This window comes from Grus americana, chromosome 20 (assembly GCF_028858705.1).
Source record: "Grus americana isolate bGruAme1 chromosome 20, bGruAme1.mat, whole genome shotgun sequence".
Lineage (NCBI taxonomy): Eukaryota > Metazoa > Chordata > Aves > Gruiformes > Gruidae > Grus > Grus americana.
Window position 1 is genome coordinate 9603191 of NC_072871.1, and position 12513 is coordinate 9615703.

The following is a 12513-nucleotide window of genomic DNA, read 5'->3' on the forward strand; positions in this document are numbered from 1 at the left end:
TGAGTCGAAAAAAGCAAAACTGATAATGCTCAAGTATGGCAAGTGACCCAGCTTGTTCCCCGTCTCGATTGAGAGCAGCGTAAATTAAAGGATTACAGAGTACCTTCAGTGCAATAACTTAGGGGATTAGTGGCACACTAGAAGACCTTCAAGGGAAATACAGGTTTAAAAGCTTTAAAAGGCAGCTCTGTGTCTAAATTGTTTGGACTGCCACAGCTGTAAGGAGACAAACTTACTCTAATACATAAGCGATCACAAAAAGTCTGCTGAAACCCCTCAGAGCATGCTTTTGGAAGCCAGTCTTTTTTGGATTCAGACCAGGGTTTTTAACCACTTTCTCATTTATTACCTATGGCTTTTAGATAAAAACTCACTCTGCATTACTTGGGAGCAACTCTGCTACTTCTTTCCTTTCAGAGTAATCAGCCCCTCTCAGCAACACTGTTAGGGGAAAGTGAGGTTACTGCCAGAAGAAAAGAACTTAAAATAGAGATAAAGCAAAAGATGAAGCAAGAAGAGACAACAGTCAATCTTCAATTGCCTGAAAGTTGCTGGTACGATTTCCAAATTTCTGTCACAGCAATAAATGAGCTGTTCCTTGGATAGTAATTTCCTGAGTTACTCTCAAGCAGTATTGACAATTCTCACAATTTTATCAAGACTGTTGCTATATTTAGTTACCCCTTAAAAGATGCATCTGCTGGGACCATGGGACATTCAGGTATGGGACTATGGTCACGATTTTAGAGAAAGAACATGAGAGTCAAAATTCCTGAGTTCTCTTCTGGCCTTGGGGCAAAAGGAAAGTCTCAGAGAGAAATACAGAACTCCTGGAGTCTGTGCCATTACTGCGCCGCTGACCACCCGGGGGATTTCCTGCCGCTTACCCCTGGACGCCTCACTGGTGAAATAAGAATGCGTCTACCACAGGCTTCTTTCAAGTCCACCAAGTATTTGCAGTTCTTAGAAACACGCTAAAGAAAATCAAACAACTATTATAAGGCAGTGTTTTGGTTATGCATGAAGATATTCAGATGTTTACCGTTTTGGGTAGTGCCACAATGGACATGTAGCACACACTAACGGCATCAGCAGACGCATACACCTTTCCAGTTGCCCAATTTCTTGAAGATTCTGGGTTCTTTAGTCAATCTGTTTCTTTTCAAGCTGTTTATCTGACTTGCAGAACTCGCTGTCCCTGCCTCAGCCCACAGCTACAGCTGCGGCACTGCACCAAGGTGGCTGTGTTGTCCTGCATGAGCCTTCCCCCACGTTCCAAGTTACTCCCTACAGTTCTCCTGTCCTCCTTTTCCTTCCCTTCCTTCCCCTACCCCTTTCGTGTCTCACTATCAAAATTCCACATCCAGCAAGTCTTAAATCACCTCCTCTGCAACGTTCCTCTTAAAATTTGACAGAAGTTACAACACATGAAAATCAAAGAGGGGCAAAACAAAGCTCTCAAACACGTGGAATATTGTCGTTTAGAGGACAGGTGAAAAGTAAATAAGCAGTAAGGTGTTACCTCAGCCTGTCACAAACAAATAAAATGACTGGTCTCCAAAATCCCAAACATACTCCGAAAGCCACCCCATAGTTTGTTTACATCAGATGTTGGGCACAGTCCTTTGGCAGCACTGACCAGTGGTTGCACACACAGCTGATCAGGAACTCTGTGTCTCTGGAAATAGAGCCTGTTCCTTCCACTGCTGATGGCAGCAAGATGGGACGGGAGATTTACAAATCTGGCTTACTACATGTGGGTTTCCAGCTTCCTGTGCAAATACCAGAAGGGCCAGTGCTCCTGGGACATGAACCCTGGTGTTTCCAATGGCTCCTAATAGGAAGTTTTAAAACTTGAATATTTTTTTATCTAGGATATTGACACACTTGTCACAGAAAATACTCACGAAACGTCGATGTTTCTGTGTTTCTGACATACTTCTATAGGAGGTGGTGTAGGTCAGTGTGGCATCACCAGCACCACAGGAGCAAAAGAAGGAGCTCAAGGCACTACTGCCACCACGCTCCTACTGAAGGGTCTGTCTAACATTTGCCTCCATCAACAACAAATCCACTGTAAAGTTTTGCTTATTAAATGGATACTGAGAATTCTACATCCATTGTTTTCATATCAAAACAATTCAAGAATTCCTCCATCATGCGCTACTTCCCAAGTTATTAAATTTAGTATAGATTTTTATTAGACAATTAAGCATTGAACAAATACGGCAAAGTCTCAGCTGGAGCACTAGCGCTAAAAATAGCGTGGCTGCCAGTGAGTATTTCTTACAAACAGTACAGCTTAAAAATTTTTGCATATCTTTTCTATGGGCATCTGTCAGCCATGCTGTTAAAATTTCAATGAAAAACTGCAAGAGTTCTGCAGTGAAATAGAAAATGCCAAAAAAGAGACTTGAAAAACAAAGCGATGGTCATTAAAAACTGTGAAGCAGGAAGGTTTCCTTTTCCTGACATTTAAAAGACACCACCCTTGGAAAAAAACCCCTATTGCTAATATTTATTGCCTGCTCCCAGCCCTTAAATGAATAAAATTGCTTATGCAATATTCTTTAGCAAAATTATAGGTATTCTAAGGCACATGATTTGGATTCTTCAAGAAATCTCACATACAGGAGACAGGCGAAGTGTACACATGTACACTTTGGCTATCCAGAATATAATGCAATGTAATACAATAGAATTGCACTATTGATTGGCTGCTAAAGTGAATAACTTAAAAATTATAACTTAAAATCAAGTAAATTATAAATTAAGAATGGCAACCCACATGGGAGTCCCAAGGTACAGTGACTCGTCTCGCCTCAGAGACCAGATCGACCAGGCAGATTGACCAGTAATATGTTAGTACGCTCATCCGTCTTTCCAGACTTGACTTCCTACTGACCACACCTCGTTCAGTATCAACCAATGGTACAGAAAGATGTGCTGGAAAGGCAAAACCACTCATCTTGTCAAATTTTGTAGGATATGAGTCAGAGAACAACAGTAAACCTGGAACATTTTACGCAGATTGCTGCCTGCCAATATAAATGCAACACATAGGCATACTTGTATTTGCAAGGGTAACGCCGTGTGTTTCAAACTTCTACACGCTGATGCAGAATCAGTTTCATTTAATAAAAACCCATATTCTTTAGTCATACAGACCACTAAAAGCTGCTAGATGTTTGTCAGATAGATATGGTCTCTCTCAACAGATTTATCATAAAACAATCTAGATGCAATTCAAAAGATCAGAACACCCCAGTGACAGAAGCGAGGGTGAAAGCAGAGGTTGGAGTAACCTGTGCCCTTTATAGGCAGGTGCACAAATGGGGTATTGTATTCATAAGGACTATTCCATTTGTTAAAAAACAGAGACCACAGAAAGAAAAATCAAGGCTCAGGGGCACATGTTGGTTTGGCAGGCCTAGAAAAAAAAAAAAAAGAAAAAGAAGGGTAGGGAGGTGTTCTGTTTGGACAACACCTGATAAATTACTTATTTGCTTATTTCTTCATTAGTTGATTATGGCACTGTTCTGCTGAGATAGGTCTGGCCAGTACTGATCAATCAGGAAAGGCAGGTTCAGATAAGATGCAGGTATTCTAATACCCAGGCCCTTGCCATTGCTAGAACTACCTAAGCTAAACTTCATTTAGAGTACGCGTGGGCAAAAGACGTGCATTGAAACACACGTGCTTTCAACAATCTGAAAGGCATGCAGCAAAGTGTAATTCAAAGGAGAGCTAATTGTGGGTCATGAAAAGAACAAAGTATTGTTTGAACTTTTCACGTGAATTATTTACTTACAGAACCCTGAATCTTGCTTAACAATACAGTGGGAATTTCAGTAAGGACAACATTTCTGATCAGGATGAGCGAGAGATCCCTTCACCCTACCGCAGGTACTACAATAGTGTCCAGGGCACTGCCCTGGGCTACAGGACAAAGTCCTGCAGAGGCGGAAAGGGAGAAGTTCCACATGGCATTCCTTGTCAAACATCGCTTTTTGTTATCACGCTGCAAAATAAATTGTCAGTTAGGAAAGATTAGAGAAGCATGTGAAATTTCAGTTAGCTTTAAATATAATAAAACGTCCTTTGTCATTAAGTCATTCTGTTACATGCTGGGACAATTTTCAAGTCTCTGCTTCCCTTGTCCCAAGTGAGTGCCTTAACCTCCAAGGTATTGGCTATTTGGGTATGAGTTGATCTCTCGTTTATCACTTAAAAGGTTTTGATTTCATCAAACAGAGAGAGAAAGACTAAATTCCAGCCATTTTCAAGAGATGTGTATCTGAATAGCCTGCACTGAGAAAAAAACCAATCTGACCTTAGCCTCCCAGCTCTCAGTGTTTGGTGTACTAAAATACTGGGCTTTGCTGAAGATCAGTCAGTTTTCTCTTCACAGCAGCCATCAAAGGAAAAGAAGAAGAAAGCCTGTTTAATAAAAATCCTTTTTGTAGAACACCTTGAAAAGCCTTTCTGATAAACAGAACTTAGAGCAAGACATTTATGTCCAAGGAGCTGACAGAGGCAGAAGTATCAGGAACACTAAACCTTCAAGATCAGGAACTTAAAATGTTCTCAAATTCTTAGAGCTTTGATGACAACTGATTGCCTACAGAGTTTTACACAAGAAAGACCTGAAGCCAAAGCTGCATTTGGCTCAGCTATGGAACCGTGCATGGAGCACCCGTGAGTAGTTTCTATGAGCAAACTGAATTCTCAGAACGCTTGCCACTGACCCCTGTTCCTTCATTCTACCCGTAATTAAGGAGAAGCGGAGATAGCATGAAGAAAGCCACAGACCAAAGTACCGCAGGCAGAAGCAGGTGTTGCTTTTATTGATAATTTTCCTCCTACCCCCTCTGCCTCTCAAGTACCTTCCACTACATTAGATGGATCACCTGGTAGTAATCATAATTACTGCCATGATTCCTCGTATAGCTACACACATCTCTGAGCTGAGCAGATGGTCCAAGAAGAGATGTGGTTTCTGCAGTTGGTTTTTTAACTAACTAATGTATACCCACAGCGTGTCCCGAATCTCTGTGGAAAGCAGACGCAGGAGGTTTCAAATATTATCATTCTAACAAAGATTAACAGTGAGGTGAAACCTGTCTTGTTTATCTGCTATCAAATAGCAATAATTTAAACGCGCTGGAAGCATGATCACATGAGCCTCCTGACAGCATACCATCCTGTTCTGGTCTGATTTGCCCTCCCCATCAGTTTTACTGTTCTTCAAGTATTCTAGCCCTGCACCTCTCAAAGGGACAGACTGGCAAACAGACTGAAACGTGATGAATGTGTTAAAAGCACCCGGGCTAACCAGCGAACTCTAGAATAGAGGACACCATCACACAAACCATCAAATAAGCTGGCTGTCATTGCAAACAGCTGAAAGCCCTATACATTTTTCTGCATGCTACATCAGATTGCCTCCATCTGGAGTCCCCACAGAAAGTAATCCCCTACTTTCCTTAGATACTTGCATAGAAAAATGCAAATTCTGTTCACTGTGCCTATATCTCAAACACACTACAGCAGAGCTTTCCTGAGGGAGCGGTTATCTCTTTCTTTGTACCTCAGGAAGCAACACCAATTTCCCAAACCAGGTCTCGGCTAGAGCAGCCACCGCCTATGACTGGGATGCAGCTGCGCAAGCTATAACCCAGCCTGACGTGGACTGTTGGGCTGGGGCAGGCTGCACTCCAGACTCCCAAAAGGCCAGCAGGCAGCATCCGTGCGGCAACGCGCATCGGAAGGCCGCGCGTGGACAGGCGGCATTGTCCCCTCGGCGGGGAGAGTGGGAAGTGGCAGTGTACAAATATACGCTTTTAAACACAGCCTCTTCTTTATTCCAAGAGACTGACTGATATAAACCAGAGTGGGCTGAAAGAGGTCCTTTGGCTGACAGCAAAGAGGGTGTCACAGGTTTTGGATCAGGAGCCGTGTTGGCAGCAGATGGCAGCACCTCCATCTCCTGGGTGCGCAGTGTCCGCGTCGGCAGCCGGGATTTATCATCTGGGAGTGCTGAGCACAGACACTGAATGATTCCAGATGGGGAGAAGGGCTTTTGTGCCGGCAGAGCTCTCCCCCTCCCTCGTAAATGTGTAACAACTGCCTCATCCTCAGCAAGTTCCCTGCCCAAAAGCATGCTGACAGTCTGCTGAAGTGACACACCTTGGAAAGCTCAACTGCCAGGTATCAATCGCTGCACCTCCAGCTGAGGCTTACCTGGGCTCTGTGGGGATCCTGGCGAAGGATCCGGAGGCTGTAGAGAGCAAAAAGTTGCCAAGAGGATATCCGGGAAACACACACGTGGCAAAACAGACCACTGCCAATTCCTGTGCAATAACTCCAACGCTCAGGAATTTACGGTAACCTCTCAGTAAGGATATCTGATCTTTAACTGTCTTAGCTAGGGACAGCAAATTGCACTGCAGATCAGCACTTGAGAAGGGGACCCTCAGCTCTTGCCTTCAGCCAGACTTGTAGGTTTTGGACATGAACATTACTTGATGTACCCAAAAAAGCTAGGACCTCATTCAGATGTCTGCGTTCTCCATAGCTCCCATGCCTCTACAGTCTCCTGTTCATTAACCCTCCAGTGGGATCAAAACCGCCAAGGCAAGTATTTCTTTCACTGCATTCCAGCACTTCCTTCGCTCTGTCCAGCCCGGCAGCCAGGCAGCGACTCCAGACTCTGGGCCAAGCCCCACCACTGACCTTGCCGTATGACGCGGCCACTGCACAACTTGCTTTCTGCATCTCAAAAACTTCAAGAAAATTCTCATCCTGATTTGCAAATCCCTTTAAGACCTACAGATGAGAAGAGCTCAACTAGTGCTGAGCATTACGATCCCCCTAGCAGGCAGGAATCCTAGAGATAAAGTGTGACAAACACAAAATACTCAGGGAGAGATCAACAGCAAGAAGATTTCAGTTGGTTCAAATCCAATTTCTTGCAAATATTACACTTGATTTCCAGTTCCATCAAATTTGCCTGCAAATTCCTTGTGTTCCTGACAAATTACGCCATTAAGTTCATACTGGGTTACCTAAAGGAAACTAACACATTTCGTTTGTCACAGTAACTGAAACGACAGCAAAATATTTTGGTTTTGAACAGTATACAAATAAAGGGGGAAAAGGAACTGTTACATGCTTCTGAGTTTACAAACACTCCTCCCTGACAGGCAAAACAAAACCAAATCATGACAAGAAAAACACTCTCCTCTTAAAGGAAAAGATGAAGCTCAGGGACTGATTTAGCTTCCTATTGTTTTCTCAGTGATGATTCAAAATCCTGAAAAAAGTACTGAATGCCAGGAAAAGAAGAGAGAGGACATTGCTCTAAGGTAAATCTCGTAGTGCTAGAGTCTACTTTACAATCTGCTTCGTAAATCAGAATTAACTCCAGCGAGACAAGTACAAGCCTGGGTTTGCACAAACACCTGATGCAGGGCTGCAGTTGTGCTTTTTACTAGGGCTTTTTATTCACACAATAACAAAAAAAATAATGTTTTTAATTAATGGCTTTGATTAAGCTCAAGACATTATAAATATGACTGGATTGTCACACTAGAGGCCAAACACAACCCTCTCCTTTCTGAAAAGAGTTCCACAGCAAAATGACTCAAAGACTCCCACTTCTTTGACTGCTTTAACGATAGGCATAAGCATCAATAAACATTTATTTCACACTGGAAGAGAAGGCCAGAATACCTTATTTTAAAAATGCAGCTGGGTCAGTAGCTGCCTGAAGTAGAATAAATGGGCTGCATGAGTGACTATGCCCTAAAGAAACATTACTCTGTGGACCTAACTCCTGCTGAGGAGGACAAATAGGCCCTTTTAGAGCAGGATTTTTAAAAGCCCAAAGTGATTTGGGAATACAAGTCCCACAGGTTTCTGCAATGCCTCGGAGGCACAAACTTTAGGCTCTTTTGAAAATCCTACCCCTAAACTGTGCTCAGCTTTGTAATTTCAAAACCCCTGGTGATACTCGGCTCATGCAGAACAAGAAGTGCTAGCAGTACATCTTTGCGTATAGATACCATCTCTTAATCAAGGATTTTCAAAACGCTACAATCATCAATTAGGCCTCCAAACATCTCAGCTAAAAAAGTAGTTACCTTAATTATACAAATTGAAAAAACTGAACCACAGATAACTGAAAAGACCGGGTTAGTTACAGTTACACAGGGTGTTAAAGCCATGGTAAGGAACAGCACCCAAGCCTGACTCCCCCAGCTAAGCTCTTAAAATTAAACAGTCCTCCCTCCCCAAACATGACTGCAGCACTACGCAAGCAACGGACCCCCCGTAAAGCTCGATATACGCCTCGCAGGGAGCAGGTACACTTACAAATACTCGCACTGGTCACTCTTATCTACAGTAACGAAGCTACCTGTAAGCAACAGCACGTATGTCTTGGCACTGTCAGTTAAAGAGAACTGTTGTTGCAATTACCCCTACTAAGCGGCCTGTTGCGGCTCCGGGATCTGCTTCGCTGTCTCTGAAGTCGTGACCTCCGGAGCAGTCGATAGTAGTAAGACGGTCTCCCAGAACTTTTCCTGCTGTTCATTGACATTTTTGTATCTATTTTACACATGCACACATGCAGGCACAGGTTCACTCTCCCCTCTGGCAAAGTAGCAACAATTCCAGCGTTTAATTAACTGGCGGTTGGTTCTTTGGAGTGGAAAGGGAGAGGGGGGAAGAGGAACTCTTCACTTTACACATTTAAAAAGAAAAACAACAAGAAGAAAACGTAAAAAAGAGAGAGAGGAAAAAAAAAGAACGCGGCACCAGAGTACATGTCTCAGCTGAGGGAGGACTCGCAGCGAGCAAGATAAACTGTACTAACAATTCCTGCCCCAAAAAAGATAAGCCTGCAGGAGTTGGAATAGGAAGCCAGACTTGGCCTGGGCTCTTGAAACGTGAAGAATAGGCTGGAAGAAATCCTGGACTGGATCCTCTCTGCCGGACAGCAACATCTGATCAAACGGTACTGGAAAAAATCAACAGCTCGCTGCAGGAACACGGCCGGGTAGCCTCGGGAGCCAGCTCGGTTCTACCTGCCCCGGCCATCGGATCATTTCGGAGATGAAGTTTCAGGCGGCTCGGTCTGCAGCAGGAGGCATCTTTGAAAGACTGGGTTGGGGAAGGGTATAATGATTTCCTGGCCATGGGACACATGTTAATAATCATCATGGAGCAAAAGCCCCGGAAAATAAAGTGAAACTTGAGAGGGGAAAACTTTAATTAGAAGTTGAATGAACAGAGCTCCAGACTTCCCTGGAGGCCCATTTCCTTTCAACATTCAAACTGAGTTATAGCACATCCCACAAATTAGAGAAAGAGCCTATTTACCATTTGGGTTCTGATGGCAGTGAAGATTCCGCCTCCGGCTCATATTGCTCAATAAAATTACATTTCAATGGGCAGAATTAACACTTTAAGCCACGGAGGAAAAAAAAAAGAAAGAACAGAGTCTAACCAGATAAAAAATTTCACTTCACATTTACAGTCTAAAAAGGTCAGAAGTGAATTGTCCAGAATCCTTCATCTAAGCTCCTTCCCTTGCCAGCACAAAAAATGCTCTGAAGGCAGAGTGATAGACAACATTTCAGAAAACCAGAACGGTGGCCAAAAACTTAACACACTGCCACTTCTTCTCACAAGTTGGCAGATAACAGCAAAACCTCATCGGAGTGGGATGAACTGCAAAATGACATTTGCACAATACCTCTCTGCATTGTGTCCTAGTTTTGTCATTTTTCCCAGACATTTGTGCAAATTTATCTTCGTGGTGTCTTGTGAAGTTAGGTGGGCTTGGCTGAAGACCAGCAGGAGCTTCTTCAGAAGTTTGAAAGCTTCCCCGGATTATACTGTGCTGTACCTTCAATAACAAGAGGCAGAAACTCTCAGACTTCAGTACCCTCGCCACGACACGAGTCCCTTCCCTACCACCAACCATCCACCTTAATTTTCACATTTCATAAACTTGTGCAGTCATGGAAAACATCAGAATTCTACAAAACCTGTATTTTCTTATTTACACGAGTAGCGAACCCATGATGTTTATCAGCTGAGAAAGGCCCTTCCAGGATGTAAAAACCAAGTCTCAATCTTCAGCGAAGTCCATGCCTGGTTTTGAGGCCAGACGTGAGGAATTCAGCCCAGGCAGGGAGGAATGAGCCAATCCAGAGGGCAAGGACAAGTTCAGGTCGGGAGGCAGATCCCAGCTGGACACCAGGGGCTCCCTGCCCCGGAGGGGGATGCTGCACAGGGACCATCCTCCGCTTCCACCCCACGTTCCATCACTCACCAAATCCCACATCAGATCCCGGCAAAAAGGAAAAGGCTTCAGTCACTACACATCTGCCCTCTTCTTGTTATCCAGATTTTTTTTCTTTTCATATTTGGGTAGATTAATAACCAGAAAAATACAGGAACAACTATAACCTTTTTCCAGATGACCAGAGACATCCTGCGCAGTTGATTCAATTCACAGAGCTGAGAACATCTAGAAGACAGTGATGGGGAAGTCTGAAAATACTGAGGTTCAATTAAAGATTTGCTATAGACACGAAGCCAAATATTCCAGTGTCTCTCTGCATTTTTGTGTCTTAATAACTGAGGTGGTACCTCTTAAAAGAATCTTTTACAATTATGCTTTTATCACTGGAAATGTCTTTAAAACAGCCTATCCAATTTATTTTTCCTTTTGTCATTCCCAACAGCAAAAAAAAGGCACTGATGGAAATGGAAGTTTTAACAAAACCATTTAAAAAGCTCACCCAAACTCAGACAATCTAAAAGGGGAAGATTCGCGTGGTTGGTTTTGCTAAATTGGAGCCAGGTGACTCATCCTCAAACCACCTGGGATGCAGGGAGAGCCGGGCTGATCCCCCACGTCTGTGAGCAGGTGGAAATGCTCAGGAGATGGGGAGGACGGGCCTGCAGTCACTGCGCACTCACCCACGGGTACTTCAGCATCTGGTCCACGTTTAGGGATTTTTATTTTTAATCAACCTAGTACCTTCAGAAACATTCATATAGGTGACCATAAAACAGGAGAAGTTAATGAGGGACTATAAACTATCATGACAAGAGAAAGCAGCCTTACTATAAAAGCATTAACGGCCGGGAGTTTTGTTCAAGTTCGGCCAGCTTGCCTCTGTCTCTCTGACTTCAACAATGTTTTTGAAGGCTTTAAGTTCAGATGCTACACAGCAGCAGGCAACAAAATGAATGACCCATCTGGGAGGGAATGTGACTGGTCTGGACCTTTCCAATTAATCCAGCGCTGCTCTTTTTTTTCTCTTTCTTTTCTTCTTTTTTTTCTTTTTTTTTTTTTGAAAGCCACATTCTGATACAAATGCTCTTTTGTGTATAGCAGAATCTATCACTTGCAAACGTTAGAAATATTAACTGCTCTGGAGGAAAGCTGACAACATTAAAATCTGTATCTCTAAAGTAACACATCACAGTCTGGCTGTTCCCTCCGGAAAGCAGAAGGACGAGCTCAGTCACGGGCTCTGCTCAATCTCTCAGTAAGAGGAGCAAATGGAGCCAAACACAGCAGTGATTTTTGGGGTGTTAACTCCTCCTCCCCAACACCGCACACAAACCTAACCCATGAAATTAAATAGCTACCAAACTGTCACATCTCAGCCACTTTGATACACTGTCGAGCTGTAGAGGATACTGGAGCACCCACAGCTGACCTGGTGTCCCCTGCCATCTACCTCCGTTATCCTGCCATTAAGCCTTCTTAAAACTGCATTTATTTCACTCCTTTACCAAAACTAACAACATGTGAATGAATTTTAAATTACCACCAGAATAAGTTCTGGGATGGAGAGCTACACAAACATTGGCTTGTTTGCTTTGACATCAAAAGGAGCAGGCTGTTGCCTGAGGCTTTGCTCAGCCATAGCTGGGTCCAGGGAGGCGGACAGAAGCCGTGCCTCCCCAGCGGCTAACACTTGCCTTTTTTATCATTTGTTTATTGCTTTGTGCTGGGAAAATAATGACGGCACTTCAGAACGCACGTTCCCAAGGCAGCCCCTGCCATTAAACCTCTTGCTTTCCCAAAGGGCTTTAGAGGGAAACAATCATTCCTCTTAACTCCCTCTGATTTTATGGCAAGGAACTTGAATTCCTTATTCTGAAAGTGAAAGTTTCTGGGTGTCCTGGTTTCAGCTGGGACAGAGTTAATTTTCTTCCCAGCAGCTAGTATAGTGCTGTGTTTTGGATTTAGGATGAGAATAATGCTGATAACACACTGATGTTTTCAGTTGTTGCCAAGCAGTCAAGGACTTTTCAGCTTCTCACACTGCCCTGCCAACGAGGAGCAGGGGAGCAAGAAGCCGGGAAGGGACACGGCCAGGACAGCTGACCTCAGCTGCCCAAAGGCATACTCCAGACCATATGACGTCATGCTCCGTATAGAACTTGGGGGTGGCCGGGACGTGGCACGGCTCAGGAACTAGG

The 12513-nt window shown here is 43.7% G+C and overlaps 1 protein-coding gene across 9 annotated transcripts in view; it reads right to left on the reverse strand.

The window, feature by feature from the left end:
• Positions 1-12513, reverse strand: part of DAB2IP (DAB2 interacting protein) — a 245549-nt gene that overhangs the window by 157122 nt on the left and 75914 nt on the right. For 4 of the 9 annotated variants that reach the window (XR_008579993.1, XM_054848427.1, XM_054848424.1 and 1 more), the window contains exon 1: positions 8482-8845. The exons of 3 other annotated variants lie outside the window; for them this stretch is intronic. Coding sequence is in view for 5 of the 6 variants with exons in the window: in XM_054848427.1 (XP_054704402.1) it covers positions 8482-8623 (142 nt within the window). In the remaining variant the exon portion in view is untranslated. Of the gene's footprint in view, positions 1-8481; positions 8854-12513 lie in introns of those variants that run through there. 2 more of the 9 variants (XM_054848434.1, XM_054848426.1) reach the window with 2 other exon arrangements.